At 36.4% G+C, this 23846-nt stretch overlaps 1 protein-coding gene across 2 annotated transcripts; it reads left to right on the top strand.

Annotated features, from left to right (window-relative positions):
* The first annotated feature begins 4690 nt into the window (after positions 1–4690).
* On the top strand, positions 4691–22310 carry LOC111994616 (protein HIRA). 2 transcript variants are annotated; one of them, XM_065764902.1, is made up of 10 exons: positions 4691–5426; positions 8823–9098; positions 9318–9569; positions 9652–10049; positions 10138–11155; positions 12079–12289; positions 12464–12704; positions 13192–13314; positions 19884–20001; positions 21479–22310. In XM_065764902.1, the coding sequence occupies exons 1-10, from the start codon at positions 5319–5321 to the stop codon at positions 21854–21856; spliced, it is 3123 nt and encodes a 1040-aa protein (XP_065620974.1). In that variant the 5' UTR covers positions 4691–5318; the 3' UTR covers positions 21857–22310. The 2 variants fall into 2 exon arrangements, with proteins under 2 accessions (XP_065620974.1, XP_065620975.1); XM_065764903.1 differs by lacking the exon at positions 4691–5426 and having other exon boundaries at positions 8993–9098; positions 9315–9569.
* Positions 22311–23846: the final 1536 nt, after the last annotated feature.

The following is a 23846-nucleotide window of genomic DNA, read 5'->3' as shown; positions in this document are numbered from 1 at the left end:
CTTTGGACCATCTTGACTCTACACTTGTTGATCACTTGTGCCCTTACTCGAGTGTCTGTCCCATCAGACACCCTCTTTAGCTTTCTGTGAGTTGTGGTAGTCAAGGCAGTACTGTTCTGAGGTCCTCTCTACATAAATGCAGCTAGAAAAGTAGCTGCAATGCATTCAATGCAGTGGTAGCAGCTTTCCCTTAAATTCCTTTGAGCTCCCATCCCTTTTGTACGTTCATATCACCCATCTTTATCAGTAGATCGTCCTAGAAGGTTACTTTGAGTGATAAGACATATATTCGATCCGTGCTCCACTCATTCGAGGAGATGATCCTCTTCGGACCAACTTTCTCAACCCTTTTGCTTATATTTTACTTGTGGGGTTCTAAGCTTGATATCCTCATTACTGTTTATCCGTCCTTGGACAAACCAAGGTCCTTGGTCCCAAGGCCCAATATATGAACTTGGGCCATTATCCCTACATTATAAAACATCTTTATAAAATCAAGGCACACATAGAACATTTAAAATTTTTTGAGTATATGATCATAATGTCAATACTTCTAAGTTAATTAATATTTTCATTTTACTTTTAAGTATTCAAATAAATTTTTTTATGACTTATATTTATATTAATCTTTTAACCATATATTAATGAGTATTATTGATTATTTTTATTTTTATTTTTTACTTGTTTGAAATATATATTTATAGTCAGCTTAAATTACGAAATTCCTTTTGCATAAAAATTATCATACTTACTCTAATACTAGGCTAAAAAAATTAATTGAGACCAAGCACAAGAAAAGAATTTATAATTTACATTTAGATTATATTTTTATGTTAATCAAATATCTTGTTTAAAAAATTAATTTTTCTTACATAAACATTTTTGCACTTAATTTTTTCTTTAGTATTTTATCTTAATCTTTCCCCCTAACCAAGGTCCTAGCCCCTCCTAGATGTGGTTTACTCTCGGCTTAAGGCCCCATTATTACTGTGTTATGATATTTAGTATTTTTTTAATAGGTGGGTTGTTCGCACTTTTCCCCATTTCAAAAAATGCCACCAAAATATTAGACTAATAGAAATCCAACTCTTTAAAAGTTTGAATTGTTTTAAAAAAAATGCTATATGTATGTCGAATCATTATTAATAGTCTATTTTCCCTAATAGCTTAAGACTTTAATTTTTGTTAACTGTGGGGCCCGTGGGCCTGACAACCACAGCCCATCGCATAGTAGGCCCAAGGCCAACGCCAAGGAGAACTGACCATCCAAGGCTAAGTCAGACAAAGCCTCTTTTGTGACCCATGCCGAGAACCTGTTCGTCCTCGGCATTCTAAGGATAATTTTTGGGAGGGGACAAGCCCAGAGCAAACTGTCACATTCGCACTTAATGCATTCACCTAACCCCTCTGGCTCATTAATGGGGAGATAACCCCTTAGCAGGGCAACGTTGGTCAGAGTGAACCACTTGAGTACTGATAAGGCCTCTGATGGGACGGACGGCCAGAAGAGAGGCAAATGGATGATCAACAGATGGAATAAGGAAATAGGAAGATGAAGACTATATAAGTAAAGCAAGTAAAGTAAAGAAAGGGGGGGGGGGAAAAAGAGAGAAAAATAAAGGTCTCCTCGGCCTGTGGCCGAGGAGCATCCCCCCATCTGTAAAGAAACTCTAAGTATTTTTTATAAAGAAAGTTCATGCATGGTGATCGACGGCCAGCGCCTAAACCTTTAACCCACTCTCTACAAATTTATTGTTTGGGTTTGATTGGGCTGAAAACTCATTCATACTGTACTCAGGGTCAATCCAAACTGAGCCCCTACAATTGGCGAGTGTTCTATGTAGTCGTTTTACAGAAGGTAAAAAAAAAAAAAGAAGAAAAAATATAGAAGATTCGACAGCAAAAAAAAAAAAAAAAAAAAAAAGGGGGGGGGGAAAAAGAGAGAAAAATAAAGGTCTCCTCGGCCTGTGGCCGAGGAGCATTCCCCCATCTGTAAAGAAACTCTAAGTATTTTTTATAAAGAAAGTTCATGCATGGTGATCGACGGCCAGCGCCTAAACCTTTAACCCACTCTCTACAAATTTATTGTTTGGGCTTGATTGGGCTGAAAACCCATTCATTCTCTACTCAGGGTCAATCCAAACTGAGCCCCTACATTAACTATTCTCTCACATGGTATATTCTATTATAAAGAGTTCAAAGTTGCAATTATGCTTTCAATAAATTACATTTTATTGTTTTACACTTTCAAATTCATTTTATTTATGTGATATAAGAATTATATAATTGTACAATACCTCTTTTATTTGGTAAATAATGTTTAGAAGTCAATTTGGAGAGAGAGAGAGAGAGAGAGAGAGAGAGAGATTAATTTAATCTTGTTAGAAGCAATATAAAAAAAAAAAATTAACACATTTTTTTATGGGAAAACATCAAACTTTATTGAGAATGAAAAACAACGATTACATTATAGAGAAGAGCTTGAACAACAATATAGATGACAACTTTACAAATGAAGTAGAAATTCATAAATAAAAAATAAGATAGAAGAAAACAAGATAATACACCGTGAAAATTCTTATACGTTCAAACTTCAAATATGTAATATAATAATTCATATTAATAAAAAGGAACTGTTTCTCCCAATGCATGTATATATTGTTTCTACATCTTTTTTTAAAAAAAAAATATATAGTGAATAATGTTTGTGGGGACAATTTTTGCTTCAAAGGCCAAGACCCAAGGACTAGACCATGTTGTGGTACTCTATCATCATTGTCATCCCTTATATGACATGAAGAGGAAGCAAATCTTTCTTATGTGGGACAACAAAATTACCTAAGGTTACAACATAATCTAGCCCTTGGCATTTGAAGCAAAAATTGTCCCCACAATATCCTATCAAGGTTGATAATCATAAACATCATAAAAAAATAGGTGGATTATCTATTACCAATAAAAATGAGATAAGATCAAAATTAAACATAAAAATTTAATTAATACAGTAAATTTTATATCAAAAAAGATTTTTAAATAAAAATTTAATAATATAAAAATTTATATAAATATACTTTGTCTCAATTTTTTACCTAAGGTTACAACATAATCTAGCCCTTGGCATTTGAAGCAAAAATTGTCCCCACAATATCCTATCAAGGTTGATAATCATAAACATCATAAAAAAATAGGTGGATTATCTATTACCAATAAAAATGGGATAAGATCAAAATTAAACATAAAAATTTAATTAATACAGTAAATTTTATATCAAAAAAGATTTTTAAATAAAAATTTAATAATATAAAAATTTATATAAATATACTTTGTCTCAATTTTTTTTCAAATAGCTTAACTCTTAGTTTTTTTTGGAACTAAGTTAGTTTTAGCACTAAAAATAAAGTTATTGCAAAAATAAGGGCCCGTTTGGTCACTCATTTCAAAACATAGTGTTTAGTGTTTAAACACTAAACACTATTGTCCAAAAACAAAAAACTGTGTTTGGTGGACCAGTTCTACTCAGGATTGTTTGAAAAATATTGTTCAGAAATCCATGTTTAAACAGATGTTTTTGAAATCACCTCGGAGCTGATTTTAAACAACAAACACTAGTTTCAGTGGCACTTCGGTAATAATATTGAACACTCTTATGGGGCCCAGCTAGTCAGCTTTTTTTTCAAGTATCATCTCCTCTCTTTACTCTCATCTCTTCACGCCCAATCCTCTCGCACCTGGTATGAAGATCACACAGAGCAACCCAGCAGCATAACTCTCACCCACCTCCATAGGTCCCCTCATCGACCTAGCGCCATAAATCATCACCGACCCATCATAAACGCATCTTCGACAGCAAACAAAGAACAGAAAAATTGGGGATTTTCCCGATTGGTGAGGAAAACAAAAGAAAAAAACAAAAAAGTGAGAAATATGTGAGTGAAAAAGGAACAGTTCAGTCTTTAGACAAAAATCTATTGACAAGCAAGGTGAAAGTAAGATTTGAACCTAGATCTTGGAGTAATGGGTTGGCAACTCGGCGGCGACAGAAGCTCGATTAGTCGCTGGGTCTTGGAGTGTTGACAGTGGAGATGAGATTCGAGGAACTTGAAGCCCAGCCGTGGATCTTCTTTGGCGTGGATGGAGATGACTGTGCGTGGGTTTGATTTGCTATCTCAGGGAATGGTTTTCTGCTCTTAGGGAAGAGAAACGGCTAAAGAAGGAAAGAGAGGAGCAATATTATTTAAAGATGTTCTCTCTTCTCATTAAAAAATTGTTATTTCGTACGTGGGTCAGCTTTTTTTACCATCCAAAACATACATACCAAACACATATTTTATATTTTTTGAACACTAAAAAATGTTATTTAAACCATGATACCAAACACATTTTTTTATTTTATTGACACTAAAAACATGTTTTTTAACAACACTTTTTAAACCACAATTTTCACATCTTTTTAAACAACAATTTTTAAACTCTATGACCAAACGGGCCCTAAGCCGTTTCGAAATACAATCTTCCTCTTAAAATAAAGTGAGAAAAAAAGAAAAAAAGAAAAGAAAAAGAAAAAGACACTGTTCCCCAAAGGCCAAAAAAAAAAAAAAAAAATCTAAAATTCACTGTTCTCACTCCTCATCAGTCCCTTTTGCACTTTACTCTTGTTTTTCGTATCTATAAAGACTTTGCAACATTCTAATAGATTTGACCGTTAAAAAGGAAGTTATACCTTGATCTTCTCCAGCGCCCAACTGGAGAGTCACTTTCTATTTGGTAGGGTTTTGTCCTTTTTTTCTCTGACCCAAACCCTAGGGTTTTGCTTTCTCTCAAATTCTTAGGGTTCCTCAGCTTATTCAAATTAAGGGTTTTTTCTCTCTCCAAAACCCTGAATTTGCATAGCGTTTTGAAGGGGTTTCAAGAAACTAGGTCCAAGGCTTTGTCTTGGGTTTTTTTCAGCTTCTTTAGTCTTTCTTTTGGTCCCAAAGCTATAAATTTGGATTTCCTTTTCTCTTTCCAAAACCCTGAATTTGCATAGCATTTTGTTGGGTTTTCAAAGAACTTGGTCAAAGGCTTTGTCTTAGGGGGGCTTTTTGCTTTATGCACTCATCTGGGGCTTTTCTGATATAGCTTCTTTTTAGTCTTTTCTTTTGGTTCCAAAGCTATAAATTTGGATAACCTTTTGGTGGTTTCTCTTGGTTTTTGGTCTTTGGAAACTTATTGGGTTTTCTTCAAATTACTCAATTAAGGGCGTTCTTGCTGTGAAGCTGCGAATTTGGGAGAATTATTCTGCAAAAGCCTCTGTTGGGTTTTTGTAGCAAGAAGCAGAGATGATTGCAGAGAAACCCAGTTGGATTAGGCATGAGGGGATGCAAATTTTCTCCATTGATGTCCAGCCTGGAGGGCTTAGGTTTGCTACTGGTGGTGGTGACCACAAGGTATGGCTTTTTATCTGATCCTTTGTTCTTTATTTAATTGCTGAGAAAATTCGGGAATAGGGGAATGCTTTGGATTTTGAATTTTAAGTTCTTCATTGTTGGGACTGGGGACAACAAAAATACAAACTTTACTGAGCTCAAATTTATTTCTTTTGCTTAAGTAGCAAAACCTTTTTCATTGTTTCTGGCTTTTTTGTTTCACGAGAGAATTTCTATAAGTTCTTGGTTTGTTTAGTTGCTTAGGAAATCTAGGAGAGAGGAGACATTCAAACTTTGAGTCTTTCATTGTTTGTATTTTAGGACTAAAACATACTAAACTTAGTCCAATACAGTTATTCGGTCTAGCTGGTCTGCTTTTACATATTTTGTGCTTCTTTGGTTGTTGAGGAATTTGGGTTAGGAAAAGAGACATCAGGTTTGAATGTTAAAATATCCTTCTTATGGCATTCAGAAACTGAGAACTGTAACTTGTCTTTGAAGTTATGTTCTCTTTTCCTTGTTTCTCTTCATGTTATCAAACATAGTTGGTATTGTAAAGTTTAGGGGGCTTGTATGGATGTGTTTTGTGTTAATGAAAGTTTTCCAATATTTCAAAACTTGGTGATTGTTTTTGCAATTCCTTAAAGCAGTTGCATCTTTGGTAAGGGCGGTTAAATTGTCTGTTGGAGGTTATAATACTGGAATAACATATTTGGTGGGGTTGGTGATATTGGAGGTAAAAATGAAGATAGTGGTATGAAAGTGGAGGCCAGGGCAAGTGTGTTGGGTATAGTTTACTCTCTCATTGCCTTACACAATCTCCTAATTGATTCTAAAAGCTTTGATTTTATTGTTTTTTGACTTCTGACTTTTCCTTTTTGAATCTCGTTTTGGTTGTCTAGAAAAGTTGTGGGTCCCAAATGTGCGTATTCTTACCTTATTGGCTTGGAAATTCAGATAACACAGTCTAACAATTCCAGATTGGAGGCTCCACCTGGGGTGCCTCAGCGGTAAGGGAGAGTGCCTGGACTAACTGTTCAAGGGATCTTTCGGCATTCTAAAATGTGTGAGAATTGTGCTCCTTCCATACTAACCACACCAAAAAAATGGCACTAAATTCCAAACTATCGAGGAGTGCTTGTGAAACCAATTCCTCCACCCAAATAATAAGGATGAAACTATCCTTGGCATTACCCAGTGAACTCCAAACATGGAGAAAACTTCACACCACAAGGCATTAGTAAAATTACAGTGAAGCAATCAATGACTCACTATTTCCCCACTGCACTTACACAAACAACACCAACCCACTAAAGAGAGACCTTCTTATTGGGATTATCAACGAGGATTTTATCCCAAGTGGCAGTACACATAAAAAAGAAACCCTCTTCGGAGATTTAACATGCCATATACTCTTCCAAGGAAAGGGAATACCCCCTGTACCACGAATAGCCTTATAGAATGGGCAAACATGAAAAGTACCAGACCCATTCAAAGACCATCTCATCCTATCTCCTCCTTCCCCATTAGGTACCTGAGAGTAAATATGGGTAAAAAATGAGGTCACTGAATCCAGCTCCCAATCATGCACCTCCCTGCAAATTAATCTTGCAAAAACTACACCAAGGGACTTCGTCTTGAATTGATCTAGGTAGTAGTTTTGTGTTAATGAAAGTTTTCCAATATTTCAAAACTTGGTGATTGTTTTTGCAATTCCTTAAAGCAGTTGCATCTTTGGTAAGGGCGGTTAAATTGTCTGTTGGAGGTTATAATACTGGAATAACATATTTGGTGGGGTTGGTGATATTGGAGGTAAAAATGAAGATAGTGGTATGAAAGTGGAGGCCAGGGCAAGTGTGTTGGGTATAGTTTACTCTCTCATTGCCTTACACAATCTCCTAATTGATTCTAAAAGCTTTGATTTTATTGTTTTTTGACTTCTGACTTTTCCTTTTTGAATCTCGTTTTGGTTGTCTAGAAAAGTTGTGGGTCCCAAATGTGCGTATTCTTACCTTATTGGCTTGGAAATTCAGATAACACAGTCTAACAATTCCAGATTGGAGGCTCCACCTGGGGTGCCTCAGCGGTAAGGGAGAGTGCCTGGACTAACTGTTCAAGGGATCTTTCGGCATTCTAAAATGTGTGAGAATTGTGCTCCTTCCATACTAACCACACCAAAAAAATGGCACTAAATTCCAAACTATCGAGGAGTGCTTGTGAAACCAATTCCTCCACCCAAATAATAAGGATGAAACTATCCTTGGCATTACCCAGTGAACTCCAAACATGGAGAAAACTTCACACCACAAGGCATTAGTAAAATTACAGTGAAGCAATCAATGACTCACTATTTCCCCACTGCACTTACACAAACAACACCAACCCACTAAAGAGAGACCTTCTTATTGGGATTATCAACGAGGATTTTATCCCAAGTGGCAGTACACATAAAAAAGAAACCCTCTTCGGAGATTTAACATGCCATATACTCTTCCAAGGAAAGGGAATACCCCCTGTACCACGAATAGCCTTATAGAATGGGCAAACATGAAAAGTACCAGACCCATTCAAAGACCATCTCATCCTATCTCCTCCTTCCCCATTAGGTACCTGAGAGTAAATATGGGTAAAAAATGAGGTCACTGAATCCAGCTCCCAATCATGCACCTCCCTGCAAATTAATCTTGCAAAAACTACACCAAGGGACTTCGTCTTGAATTGATCTAGGTAGTCATACATCACTTGAGCAAAGAAATATGGACTTTATGTTGATCTTTGATGCAAACCTATAATGATTGGAAACTCACTGGGTTACCTCTACTTGTTATCACACTAGATGCAGCTCCATCATACATATTCTTAATCAACTAATTAATATAGTTTAGGGGTTTCATTAAAGTTTTGTCACTCATAAAAAAACTTATTAATGTAGTTTAGAGGAACTCTTTTCTCTTCTAAAATCTACCACATTACTTCTCTAGGTACCCTATAATATTCTTTCTCTAGGTTAATAACAATCATATGGAGATCTCTAGGCTTCTCTATATTTTTCCATTAGACGTCTAAGTTAGAAAATAGCTTCCATTGTGGATCACCCTGGCATAATATAGATAAGTCCCAGTTTCCAAACAAGGGAATTCTGTTAGACAAGACAAGCCATAATCCTAATTAATTGGGGGCTGGATTGCCGCTTGGCCCTATCTAAGGGAATGCTTCTAGAAACTTAATCTGCACATCATTCTAAGGCGGTGCTTCTAGATCCTTTACCAGAAATATCACATATGTGGGAGGATCTTGCATTGGACCTTTTTGGTCACAGTTACAATGATATTTTTCAATTTAGTGGTTTGCACAACATTATATATTATGCACTTAAATTTGACAGCTTGCTTCCCTCCCTCCCATTATTGAATGCAGGTTCGTATATGGAACATGAAATCTGTTGGAAAGGACTTGGAAAATGATGAATCCACACATAGGCTTCTTGCCACCCTCCGTGATCACTTTGGTTCTGTCAACTGTGTTAGGTGGGCTAAGCACGGTAGGTATGTTGCATCAGGGTCTGATGATCAGGTGATTTTAGTTCATGAAAGGAAGCCTGGTTCAGGAACCACTGAGTTTGGCAGTGGAGAGCCCCCAGATGTTGAGAACTGGAAAGTTGCAATGACTTTGAGAGGACACACTGCTGATGTGGTAATGGAATTGCTTTTACTAATGTGAGACTATGTCAGCATGCAAAGATATTATCTTTCATTCTGTGATCTTTTGAATCAGTTTATCTTGCTGCATGTGTAGTTTTTATTGTTTGTTTATAGCTTTTGAATTCATTTCTATTACTATTTGTTGATTTGCACTTTAAAGCATAACTGGGTATCATCTAACCTGGGAGTTTTTTTTCCATGCTTAAAGTAGGTGGATCTTAATTGGTCTCCTGATGACTTGGCATTGGCTAGTGGGAGTTTGGACAATACTATACACATCTGGAATATGAACAGTGGCATGTGTACTGCTGTTCTTAGGGGTCACTCTAGCTTGGTTAAAGGCGTAACTTGGGATCCCATTGGCTCCTTCATTGCAAGCCAATCAGATGATAAGACTGTGATTATTTGGCGAACAAGTGATTGGAGCCTTGCTCACAGGACAGATGGTCATTGGACTAAATCAGTATGTTTGTTCATCATTGGTGAATATATATATGTTCCAGTTTTAATTTCTATTTTTTCTAATGGGATTATGTTCTTTTCAGCTCGGATCTACCTTTTTCAGGCGGCTTGGATGGTCCCCTTGTGGCCATTTTATCACTACCACTCATGGTTACCAGAAGCCTAGGCATTCTGCACCCGTTCTGGAGAGAGGGGAATGGTCTGCGACGTTTGACTTCTTAGGACATAATGCCCCAGTTATTGTGGTGAAGTTTAATCATTCAATGTTCAGAAGGAATTCGACCAATGCTCAGGAAGTGAAATCTGCATCTGTTGGGTGGAGTAATGGGGCTTCTAAGACTGGAGGCAAAGAATCACAGCCATATAATGTTATTGCAATTGGAAGTCAGGACCGCACTATAACTGTTTGGACTACTGCAAGTCCTCGTCCTCTCTTTGTGGCCAAGCATTTCTTTACTCAAAGTGTTGTGGATTTATCTTGGTATGTTTGTACTTCCCAGAAAGTTTAATTATTTTTCTTTCTTTGTTCTTCCTCTTTATAATTTTCCATTTTCTCTTTTTGGGAACAGGTCTCCTGATGGATATTCACTTTTTGCCTGTTCCTTGGATGGGTCCGTGGCTACTTTCCATTTTGAGGTGAAAGAACTTGGCCACAGGCTAAGTGATACTGAATTGGATGAGTTAAAAAGAAATCGTTATGGAGATGTGAGAGGTCGACAGGCAAACTTAGCAGAAAGCCCAGCACAGTTATTGCTTGAAGAAGCTTCAGTTAAGCAAACTGCAAGCAAAAAAGTTGTTCCAGACATTCAACAAAAGCAGATACTTGTAAAATCTTCTGTTGATGCAGGGGCTGCAACAAAGAGTGAACCTCAAGCTGATGACGGGAAGAAGAGTGCTGGAACTGCTGGTGATGGGTTAAATAAGGTGTCAACTTCTGCCCGGATTTCCAGTCCTGTAAAACAAAGAGAATATAGACGCCCAGATGGCAGAAAGAGGATTATTCCAGAAGCAGTTGGAGTGCCTGTTCAGCAGGAAAATCTTTCTGTTGGGGCTCAGATCCAGGTGCTTGACTTTCCTCTTACGTCGTCTGATCATGGAAAGGATGATAATGGGTTGGTTCTGACTGAGGGTGGCTTTAAAGAAAGTTCTGTCAGGGGGACACTAGGCAGAAGCTCTGATTTAAAGGAGCGTTCAGGGGTCACTGCAAGGGCTACAATTTCTGATAGCCTAATTATTGAGAAAGTTCCAGTTGCTACGGGCAGAGATGGAAGCATCAATGTGGAACAGTCAGGGAACCTTAAGGCTTCTACTTCTTTGTTGCCTGCTTCTAATACATCTCTTTCTATCAGGGTGTTTGATAAGAAAGAAGGTTTAGATGCCTTACCAATTTGCTTGGAAGCTCGACCTAGAGAACATGCTGCAAATGATATTGTTGGGGTGGGAAATACATTTATGATGAAAGAAACAGAAATTGTTTGCACTAGGGGGTCTCAAACTCTTTGGTCTGATAGGATCTCAGGGAAAGTCACTGTTTTAGCTGGAAATGCAAACTTCTGGTCAGTTGGATGTGAAGATGGATGCCTACAGGTATGTATTGAAGTTTCAATGTTTTGTTTTGTATTTAGTTTTGAAATGTTCTCAACATTTTATGTTGCTATAATTTAAGGGACTGCATGGTATATTTTGATTATTAATCTTCATGATTGCAATCCAAATCTTTGCATCATTTATTAGGCCCAACTGTTGGTTTTTGTTATCTTGAACCACTGAATTAGTTGAATGTTGTTTCTAATGCCTTGTAGATACAAATCTTTCTCTGCCAAACTATTTTGTTATAGGAATCCTTTTAATTATTATCATTATTTAAAATAAAATAAAAAGAATTTGGCATTGACAAGCTTTTCTAGACATCACCGTTAAATTACCGATTGTCCTAAAAGTTTAAACTATTAGGAAATTATGAATTTAATCTGACACTCCCCATTCACAAGTGGGCTTAAACTGTACTAATTAAGTGGGGCCCAACACTTGAATTTTTTTTTCATGGGAGGTAACGTGGAGACAATTTGAACCCATTACCTCCTTCTATGATATTATGAATTTAATCTAACACTCCCCATTCACAAGTGGGCTTAAACTGTACTTATTAAGTGGGGCCCAACACTTGAATTTTTTTCATGGGAGGTAATGCGGAGACAGTTTGAACCCATGACCTCCTACTATGATATTATGTTAAATTACAGATTGTCCTAAAAGTTTTAGCCATTAGGAAATGATGAATTTAATCATTTAACCTAACAATCACTAGTGGGGTCCCTTGGCTGATTGTTGAATTTTGAATTTTTATCAAGGCTATTACAACTGTTTGGTAAATGCTCTATCTGAAAATTTCTGTTGTATAAATTTTAGGAAGAATGTACATGGATATTAAGCTTGGACATAGAAGTTGAACTTGCAATAATTGCTTAGAGATATTATACCATATGCTAATGTCTGTTTTCTTTGGGAAGGTTTACACGAAGTGTGGGAGACGAGCTATGCCAACCATGATGATGGGATCAGCAGCAACATTTATAGATTGTGATGAGTGCTGGAAGCTGTTATTGGTCACGAGGAAAGGATCGTTGTATGTTTGGGATCTATATAACCAGAAGTGTCTCCTTCATGACTCATTGGCATCTCTGGTTGCCTTGAACCCTAACTCTTCTGCAAAAGATGCAGGTGTCACTAAACTCTTGACTTTTTATATGACCATGGTTTTATTGTTTATAATAATCACTTGAGAGCCCATGTGTTGTCCATTTGAGTTTTGGAAATTTTCTTTAATTTCTTGACAACTGTGCCCTCTAATTGGAAGACTCTATGTGTGTCTTTTCATTTAATCACTCTCTCCAGGCACAATCAAAGTTATATCCGCAAAGCTATCAAGATCTGGTTCTCCTCTGGTCGTTCTGGCCACTCGCCATGCCTTCCTTTTTGATATGAGTCTCATGTGTTGGCTAAGGGTTGCAGATGACTGCTTCCCTGCTTCAAACTTTGCGAGCTCCTGGAATTTGGGTTCAGTTCAGAGTGGCGAGCTGGCTGCATTGCAGGTGGATGTTAGGAAGTATGTGGCAAGAAAGCCTGGTTGGAGCAGGTTTGTTCCTTTTTAACATGAATTCATAATGGGTGTTGTACTTAACTGCCATTTGTCAAGAGATGGACCTTAGTAATTGGATTTAAAGTCAAAATTTAAGGGTGAAAATTTCTCTTATTTTTAAAGAAGCGTAGTACTCGGATTTTATGAAAAATTATTAACATGAGTAATAGAATTAAGCTTTATGTTGTGAATAATTACTAATCCATTTTCAAATGGATTCCAGAATGACAACCAGCTCAGTGTTTCTTTCCTTTTCCTTTTTTATTTTGTGGAACATGCTTGGCTTTTAAACATCCTGTATTCTTTAATGAAGTTCTCATGATTTGTGAATGACAAGTTCTAGATTGATTCATGACTTTCAAAGTACTGATGAATGTGTATATTAGCACCTCTTCAGTTCTCTTCTTAGTAATTCATTGTGAAGCCCATAATTAATTTTGGCATGCTGCTCCTACAATTGACCGGTGATTGTTTTTTGTTACAGAGTAACTGATGATGGAGTGCAGACACGTGCTCATTTGGAAGCTCAGTTGGCATCCTCATTGGCTTTGAAGTCCCCTCATGAATATCGGCAGTGCCTCCTGTCATATATACGATTTCTTGCAAGGTCTACTTCCATCCCCCTTGGTTAATATGTTTCTAATTTTTAGTTTTTCCCATCGGTGTAGAGTGATATTCTAGTTCTGCCTGGATAAAAGCTTTTCCCTATGTTTTTGAGATGTCAGTGTTGTTAAAAGCGTCGAGTGCACTTAAGCACAAAGGCCTCCTGGAGCTTAGGCGCAAAGCGCAAGTGCGTGCCTGATCAATGTGAAGCGCTCATTTTTTTTTTTTTTTTAATTTAATAAATTTTAAAAAATTATTAATGGTGGATACAAAAATCAAGTAATCAAGTGATCAATTAATCCTATAAATTACAATAAAACATTTTATATAATTTATATAACGTTTATATAATTCTCTTTTGCTTTACAAAATACTAGTGTGTAGCCCCGTGCGTATCCATGAGTATAATTTAAAAACAATCACAATTATACATATTTTTTTAGAAGTGATTTAAAGTGTACACAGTATTAGCTTACACTTTTTTAAACCATACATTTCTAAAATATGTAATAGTTTCTCATTATATATATATATATATATTTATATGATTTAGAATTTAATTGGATTTAGATTCTTCGGTTTTTTCACTCAATAATTCACTTGCCACAAAAATTAAAAAAATAAATGGACATGTTGCGGAAAATTGGACTCCAGTTGAAATCCAATTTAGAATTTGATTGAATTTGGATTCTTTGATTTTTACACTCAATAATTCACTTGGCATAAAATTAAAAATTATTTTTAGAAGTGATTTAAAGTGTACACAGTATTAGCTTACACTTTTTTAAACCATACATTTCTAAAATATGTAATAGTTTCTCATTATATATATATATATATATTTATATGATTTAGAATTTAATTGGATTTAGATTCTTCGGTTTTTTCACTCAATAATTCACTTGCCACAAAAATTAAAAAAATAAATGGACATGTTGCGGAAAATTGGACTCCAGTTGAAATCCAATTTAGAATTTGATTGAATTTGGATTCTTTGATTTTTACACTCAATAATTCACTTGGCATAAAATTAAAAATTTGTGGGGTTGCCAAATCTCTCCTTCACTCCTTTGCCGCCTGGGATTTTGTTCATATCTTTAGAAAAGCTAATATTAAATGGAACATATGGTGCAAAATTGAGAATTCAATTAAAATCTAATTGGATTTTTTTTTTGAGCTTTGACTATTAACACACACACACTATTTGATGGCCATGATTACAAAACATGGTTGAATCAAAATAGAAGTATAGAACCAAAAAAGCAAAGGCTAAAAAGTACTAGAATGTTAAGTAATTTATCTTTGCCTAACAAAATATCTTTGCCTAACAAAATCAATGCAAATATGCAATGCCATCCTTATCTACATAATCATCATCCTCATTAAGCAAGGGACTATCATCATTGTCATCACAAGGTTTGTAGCCCTCATCATTTTCATCTCCATCATGAGGTGCATGTTGTGAACTATAACTTGAACTTGTTGCTTTCCCTAGTGGCCCCATTCTTGATCTTAGTGTGGTTGGGGTTGGGGTTGTTTGACTTGAGTTTTTGTTTGTGTGGTTGTGGTCCTAAAGGTCTAAAATATCTAAAGAGGTAGGCTTAGGTGTATGGTAGCACACCACACTATTAGTTTTTATATATTAAATCAATGGCTTGTGTCAAACATATTTAGATCTAATGGCTAAAAATCAAATCAGGATTTTTTTTAAAAAAAAAATTACAAAAAGCTCAAAAAAGTGGGCTTTGCGCTTAATAAAAAAGCTCTAAAAAGCATGCTTAAGGCGAGCTTTTGTGAGGGCGCCTCGCTTTAGAGGGAATAAGCCCCAAGGCCTGTGCGCTTTGCACTTAAGTGCACTTTTAACAACACTGTGTGCGGTCTTTCAGATTTGTTCAAGTTGCGTGAAAGGATTTTATAAATATATTGCTATAAGCCTATAACTGCTTGTCTTCTTATTCGCCCTCCTTTACACATGGTCTAACTCCACCTCGGCCTCTAGAATAGATCGGTTTCTCCTCTCTCCGACTTTGGCTGATTACCTCTCTCATTTCTCCCAAAAAAGGCTTCCTAGAGTGTTATCCGATCACTTCCCAATTCTTTTGGAAAGCGGGAGTCATCGCAGAGGGCGTACTCCTTTTCGTTTTGAGAATATGTGGTTGAAGGCGGAGGGGTTTTTAGATAAGGTGAAGTCTTGGTGGGAAAATTACCATTTTCAAGGGACCCCTAGTTTCATTCTTGCCAAGAAGTTGAATGCTCTAAAAGCGGACCTAAAGAAGTGGAATGAAACAGATTTTGGCAATATCACAGTAAAAAAACAGCAATTATGGAGCAAGTTGAATGCTCTAGATGTAAAAGAGGACAATCAACCTCTAACTGAGGAGGAGAAACTGGAAAGAGCAACCTTTCGTGTCGATCTTGAGAAGGTTGCCCTGTTAGAGGAGATTAGCTGGAGGCAAAAATCCAGAGTGTTGTTTTTAAAGGAGGGCGACTCCAATTCGAGATTTTTTCATAAGATGGCTAATTCTAATAGAAAAAATAATTGTATTGAAAACCTTATGATTGATGGGGCTATGTCTTCCAACCAGGATAGGATTTCTGACCATATTGTTCAATTCTATATGAACCTATATTCTGAGCAGCAAGGGCAGCATCCTTTCCAGGATGTATTGGATTTTCCAAGGATTTCAAGGGATAATGTGGTCTGGTTAGAGAGACTTTTTGAGGAAACCGAGATTTTTGAAGTCATCAAGGAGTTTAATGGGGACAAATCTCCTGGGCCTGACGGTTTTTCGATGGCTTTCTTTCAAACTTGTTGGGGGATTCTCAAATCAGACATCATGGCCGTGTTCCACCATTTCCATGTTACAGGTCAGTTTGAAAAAAGCTTGAATGCAACCTTCATTGCTCTCATTCCAAAAAAGGCTGCTGCTGTGGAGGTAAAAGACTTTCGGCCTATCAGCCTTGTTGGGGGAGTTTATAAAATTCTTGCTAAAGTTTTGGCTACTCGTCTTCGCATGGTTTTAGGAGAGATTATCTCAGCTCCCCAGAATGCCTTTGTTCTAAATAGGCAGATTCTTGACTCTGTTCTTATTGCTAATGAATGTCTTGATAGTAGATTGAAGTCTGGTCAGCCAGGGTTGTTATGTAAATTGGATATTGAAAAAGCCTTTGATCACGTGAATTGGGGTCTTCTTTCTAACTTGCTTGAGCGTTGTGGTTTTTCTAATAAGTGGAGGCAATGGATTTCTTTTTGTATATCAACGGTTCGTTTTTCTATCCTTATTAATGGTACTCCCCATGGGTTTTTTGGAAGTTCTAGGGGGCTGCGGCAAGGTGATCCTTTGTCCCCCTTGTTATTTGTGTTGGTTATGGAAGTCGCCGGTAGAATGTTGGATAAGGCTGTCCATGAAGGTCGTTTGTCAGGTTTTTGTGTTGGTGCCTCCTCTGGAAGATCTTTGATGATTTCCCATCTCCTTTTCGCTGATGATACTTTGATTTTTTGTGATGCTAATATTGATCAAATTCTGATTCTTCGGTTGGTGTTCATTTGGTTTGAGGCTGTGTCTGGTCTGAAGGTAAATTTGGGTAAGTCTGAACTAGTGGCGGTGGGGGCAGTTCATAACATGGATCTTTTGGTGGCTGTCTTAGGCTGCAAGCAAGGGTCCCTTCCAATGAAGTATTTGGGTCTTCCTTTGGGGGCAAAATTTAAGGACAAGTCTATTTGGAATCCAATTCTAGAGAAGATGGAAAGAAAATTAGCAGGTTGGAAAAAACTATATTTATCCAAGGGAGGTAGAGTTACTTTAATTAAAAGCACTCTCTCTAATCTTCCTACTTATTTTCTTTCTTTATTCCCTATTCCTGCTTCTGTGGCCAACCGAATTGCTAGACTTCAGCGGGACTTTCTGTGGGGTGGCCTAGGAGACGAGCCCAAATTTCATCTGGTTAATTGGTCTTCTGTGTGTACTCCGCTTTCTTCAGGTGGGTTGGGGATTAGGAACCTGAGAACCTTCAATGTAGCTTTATTAGGCAAGTGGCTATGGAGATTTGGGCAAGAAAGGGATGCTCTTTGGCGTCAAGTGATAGAGGTGAAGTATGGCTGTGATTGGGGTGGTTGGTGTTCTAGCTCTTTCTCTGGCCCTTATGGAGTTAGTTTGTGGAAAAATATTAGAAGAGGGTGGCACTCTTTATCTCGGTTTATTATGTATGAAATTGGAGATGGTTCAAAAGTGCAGTTTTGGCTAGATCGTTGGTGTGGATCTTCTCCCCTCGCAGACCGCTACCCTGATTTATATAGGATTTGTCGTTCCAAAGAGGCAAGTGTGGCGGACCTAATGAGGTTCACCAATGGAGTCCTCCATTGGGATTTTCAGTTTTGTAGAGAGGTGCATAACCGTGAATTGGAAGCTTTCAGGAGCTTCATCAATTCCATTTATTGCACTCCTGTAAGGGGGAACGGGGAGGACAAGAGATGTTGGCTGCCTTGTAAGAGTAAGGGGTTCACGGTTAGTACTTACTACCATCTTCTTGTTGGCCATAGTGAGCAGTTTTTCCCTTGGAAAAACATTTGGAAGCAGAAGATCCCCTCTAGAGTGGCTTTCTTTGTTTGGACCGCAGCCTTGGGGAATTGTCTGACAATTGACAACTTAAGGAAAAGAAAAGTTTGCATTTTGGATTGGTGTTATATGTGCAAGTGTAATAGTGAAACTATTGACCATCTTTTCCTTCATTGCCCGGTTGCTTTGGAATTATGGGATATGGTTTTTGGGTTATTTGGAGTTTGTTGGGTTATGCCATTCTCTGTTGTTGGGCTTTTGGCTTGCTGGCATGGTCGTTTTGGTCCCCATCGTAATGGAGATTTATGGATGGTTGTTCCTCATTGTTTGATGTGGTGTATTTGGAAGGAGAGAAATAGTAGGTGTTTTGAAGACAAGGAGCGTTCCATGCCTGACCTCAAGCTTCTTTTCTTTAGAACCTTACTTGATTGGTTCTCTGTGTGGAGAAACCATCCTTTTTCTTCTATTTTGGATTTTCTTGATTTTTGTAATGTTCGTTTTTGATTTAATCTCCCGTGTATACTACCTGTGTACGTGGGTGTTTTTCTCTTTTTGTTATCAATGAATCTTTATTACTTATCAAAAAAAAAAAATTTTGGTTACTCTCTTGACATTTTATGTTGGACACCAACACAGTTTACTTGTATAATGCTATTTCTCATTTAATTAATCAGAAAGTGCCAATGAACTCTATTTTCAAATGACATTTCCTCCCTTTGTAAAAGCAAGATGGAGGATGAGGCCATGGGTTTTAAGACCCATCAGTGGCGTGTGTAACTTGCCAATTTTTTTTAATGAAAAAAGTACCATTGCTCCCCATTATTACAGTTGATATGTGCATGGACATGCACTTTATGGGCCCTCCTGTTGGATTTTGCTGCTGTTTTGCTCTTGCTTTTCCTTCTTCTGGTGGCTTCATCGTTTGTCTTTGGTTCTTGCTTCTTAAAATTGTTGCTGCCACAGTGGCATATGTATAGGGAGAAATTATGATAGGGTGGTGTCACATTAAAGTTGAAGTGCCAGAGCCATTTTTTATTTGACAATGTTTTGTATAGATCTAAACTGTTCAAACAAATCTATAAAGCATAAGTGTACAATTTTGAAAATTTCACTTATCTATGTTTGTACTTATATTTGTAAGGTGGTTTTTTTTTTTTTTTTTAGGAAAAAAAAATCACCTTACAAATATAAGTAAAAATGAGGCAAAAAATAACCTTTATTTTCTTGTTAAGATAAGCATTGAATTTTTAATTTTCATTCAATTATCTTTCATATAAGAGATGCTTATTGTATTGAATGGTTTAATTTGCAACAAAAATTCACCTTTCTGCATAAAAAGGGTCGTGCCCCCCACATCAACTTTGATGAGACGCTGTTCTACTGTTGTTTCTCCCATCTATGTTATATGTACTTGATAGATATGATAGGATTTTAATCTATGGTGTCTGCTTAGTGATGATTGTTGTTTTACCATTAAACCAAGACACTAATGGGCTTATTTTGGTGTAGGTGGGATTTTATCTTAGGTCTCTTTTTCGAAAAACAAGAGACTTTATCAATTAAACTAACTAACAATTTATATATATATATATATATATATGCCATTACCTAATATCTTTATATTTTCTTTTGTATTTCTTCTCATTGGTGGTTAGTTCAAATTGTTTTCAGTTGAATCAGAGGTGGTAATGAGGTTTTCAAAAAATTGTTCCTGTGGATGCAACCATCTTATAAGCATAATGCTGCAGTATTACTCCTATAGTTTTTTTGTCTTAAGCTTTCTTTATTGAAAGAACAATTGCAATGCACCTTGTGCTTTCAATCATAAAAAATGACATATGGGCTCTATTTCTGAGGGGGAATGGTGAACCAGAAGTTTTGTTGTCAGATATTATCCCGAGTTTATGCCAAACAGTGTTATAAACTGAACGATTGAGAATCCAAATATTAAATGGTCAACTTTTTGAGCAAAAATCAATGTAACAGTGCACATAACAACTTTTTTTATTGATTGCAGAGAAGCAGATGAGTCTCGTTTGCGAGAAGTCTGTGAGAGTTTTCTTGGACCTCCTACTGGGATGGCTGAAGACACATCTTCAGATTCAAGGAACCTGGCATGGGATCCTTGTGTACTTGTAAGATTTTTACTACGTCTTACCCGTCTTTAATGCTTTACATATACCTTGGATGGTAGTACCCTCTTTTTCTTGGCTTTTTAGGAAATTATTTGAATGATTCATCTGAGATCATACAAATGATTTATAGGAAATTATCCTGCTTATTTTCCCCTATTTTGCATTTACATTTTGATATTTCTATTATAAAGGGAATATATACTAGATTGTAATAGCTTTTGCCAGTTGGATGACACAGAGAGAGAGAATAAAGAAAGATTAAGGGGGGGGGGGGGGGGGGTAGGGGGGGGGGGGGTGTATATTGAGTATTGACCCATTTTTGAATTCTCATGGGTTGATAAAACTATATAGAAGTTTGCTGGTTGACTATCTGTTAATGTATTGTTTGTCACATTGGATGCACGTATATGTATCTGTGAGACCATACTTTGCATCAACCCAGCATTGCTCTGAGTTTCTTTATCTCCTTGAATTGAGCACCTCATAATTGGAGCCAATGCCTCTGTTAGTGAACTGCTTTGATAAATGGCCCCAACATAGAGAATTAGAGACTCTAGAGCAATAGTTGATGATTCTTGTGTTTTTAAAGGGGTGGAGTTTCTCTGCAATTGGAAGGCATGATAAAGTATTACACACTCCTACCCCTTTTGTGAGTGTTTAAACATCCAATGGATATTGACTCTCGGTCCATTGTATTTGAATGTGGAATGCATCAGTAGAATGGAGCAGTTGATGTGATGGGAGTGAACTCAATTGCTGTTTTAATTTTATGAGATTGTTCAATAATACTCTTATTGCTTGGGGATTTTTAAAGTGAAGAGTCGGTCCTTCCCACCACAGCTTTTTCTTTTTCCAAATATCTGAGATAGGGTTATTTTTATTGGCCTTTTATTTTATTTTATTTTTATTTTTATAAATGTTCTTTAAAATTAAATGGAACTTTTTATTACTTAGTAAAAAAATAATGGAGCTTATCATTACTTATGTAAAAAATTACTTTTTTTTGCATGAAATATACTCTTTTTACATGGATATAGTGTGAATTTTCTCTTTTTGTTTTTCATACTACACATCACATAAAAAACCACCTTTTTCTTTTCCTGGCATTTTTTTGGGTGCTTTGTAATAGTGAACCTAGCAGCTGCCCAGTACAATACGTAGGTTGGTTTAGTGAATTCAGGGTACCATTGTGCTTTTAAGGAAATGTCAATTAATGTAAGGCCAGGCCTCTGTTGCAGGGTGAAATCACCATTGCTTTATGGTACAACAAAGAACTAGAATTGTACTCCCTACCTGACCCCAGCATCAATATCTAAAATCTTCTTCTCATGATTAAATCCTAGGGCTTGGCCCAAGAGCCTTGTGGCTCAATTACACTGCCCAGTTCAAATACCCCCAACCTAAAATTTTAAGCAAAAAAAAAAAAAAAAAAAAAAAATCTAGGGCTTGTGTAAGTTACTCTTTTGGGTCTTTGCAGGGTCTGAGAAAGCACAAACTCTTAAGAGAGGATATTCTTCCGGCAATGGCATCAAATAGAAAAGTCCAGCGATTGCTTAATGAGTTCATGGATCTCCTTTCTGAATATGAGAACGCTGACAGTAATGTGGACCGGAAAAATCCCTCCCCACCATCATCATCTCCAATAGCAACTAATCAAAGAGAGACTGCACCACCAGTGGTAGATCAGATGGATTCAACCCCCTCAGCAGTAGAGTGTATGGATTCTGGCCCTGCAGCTACAGTTCAAAAGAACTCAACCCAGCTAACAAAAGATCAAGCAAAATCTGGTCCAACAACAATAGATCAAGTTAATTCAGATTCACTAGTGACAGATCAAGTTAATGTGGCCCCATAGGCACAAGATGCAGGTTCTTGAATTATGCATCTTTTAGCAGTTGGAGCTAACGTCTGACATAGGAACATACCAACTTTTGCTTTGAGGTTCTTTTTGCCCATTTCAGCTTTTTGTTCAAGGAAGGATACATGCAGTGTAAACGAGCTCTACAGAATTTACCTGGTCTATTTCCTTTGAGCTCCTCCCTGAAGTTGCACCTGGGTTTGAAACAGATTTAACTTTTGATGCGCCGGAAATTTCAAATTTGCCTTCGCATGGTTGGTTTTCTGCTATTAACTTGGTTGATCTTTTGTCTTGTATAATGTTAGCAATAATGTGAAATAGAATTTCTTTCCAAAGCCCTCATGCCTTACCGGATGAGTTACGTTCTAACATGTATTCATAATATGGGCCTGATGCACAGATTGAATAAAAATAACTTGCAATGAGTAATTTAATTGATAGTATTTTATCATTGCTGCTTCAGCAAAGCATAAAGTGCAATGATCTGCGCTCATTGGCTATCTGTTGAAAGGTGAGATCAATGCCTTTGATTTTCATTTTTATTAAAAGCATCTTTAATCTCTCATAAATTCTAGATTTCCAAATGAGCCTTCTGACTCTTTCCTGGTGCTGAGGAGGGGAGGAGTATCGATTGAGCCAATAGGCTAATTTAACTGAAAATTTTCCTGAACTAGTTTTTAGTCCATACCCATACAACCCTTTGCACAATTTGGGAAATTGGGATACAAATAATTAAGCAGATCCATTGTTTGTTATGAGCTGAGACACCACAATGACGTCATCCAAATTTGCACCAGCTTTTGGGGATGGGATACAAGTTGCTTTAGCAACTAGTTCTTTCTCTGATTCTCTGCTCTCCGCCTCTCTCAACTGCTCAGTGCTCTGCCGCCTCTGCTCTGGGTTTTGAGTTCTCTGCGTTTCAGGTATAAATTATTTGCCTATTTGGGCGCTTGGCTTCAGTTTCAGCATTTCTCTTCAGACTTCATTTTATTTATTAAGACTTAAGATAAAAAGATTTGCCTGCCTCCTGCTGGACGTTTCACGTTTGTTTGGGTCTTCACGCGTTTTTTTTTTTTTTTGGGGGTATAGATTTAGATACGATTTGTTTTGTGTTTTTTAGGTGGTCTTACTAATAAGCCTTGTGTTATGGCTGTGCTTAAATTTTTGTTATGCTTGTGCTTAAATTTTTTTTTTAAAAGAATTTTAATCTTATGTTATATATATATAGATATATTAGTTAGTGATAATATATTGAATAAGTCTTTATTTATAGAGGTTGAGATTGCTAAAAACTTGTTATATTCGGTGAAACTACAACAATACTTTTATATAAATTAGGTTCTATTTCTCATTTGCTCTACACTTGAAAGTTATTTTTTATTTTAGTCTTTATAAATATATTATTTGATTAGAAATATCTACTAGAAAATATGCATCTGGATATGAAAAACTTAAAAAAAAAAAAAATTTGAGTCTCAAAAAGGATCAATAGATAAATTTGTTATTAGTAATAAACAAAATATAACACAAAATTTAGATAAAAATATCACAAATGAGCAAGAAATTCACCAAAAAGAGTTAGAAGATAATGAAATGATACAATTGCAAAATAACAATGATGTTCAATTTTGCAATACAACAAATCTTGATAATGAACTTCAAAATAATTTAGAAGAAAATGAAAATAATGATGAAAATGTCACAAATGAACAAGTTCATCATAATGATGTTCAACTAGAAGAAAATTTAATTAGTCAATTTGCATCTCAAATGGCAAGAAAAATAGATTTTAAATGAAATATATTATAATATAAAAATATTAAATAAATATTAATTTAATTAATATATAAGAATAAAAAAGGCCTCATTTTTAGTTCTCACCTAAGGTCCCAAAATGTCTAGGGTCGACCCTGATCGGACCCACCAAGCAAGTTTTAAGAGGAGAGCTTGATTAAACTCCAAAAAACTTCTAAATCCTAGCCCTCCC

This window comes from Quercus suber, unplaced genomic scaffold (assembly GCF_002906115.3).
Source record: "Quercus suber isolate HL8 unplaced genomic scaffold, Cork oak 2.0 scaffold_592, whole genome shotgun sequence".
Taxonomy (NCBI): domain Eukaryota; kingdom Viridiplantae; phylum Streptophyta; class Magnoliopsida; order Fagales; family Fagaceae; genus Quercus; species Quercus suber.
This window is presented reverse-complemented; position numbering and strand designations above follow the sequence as displayed.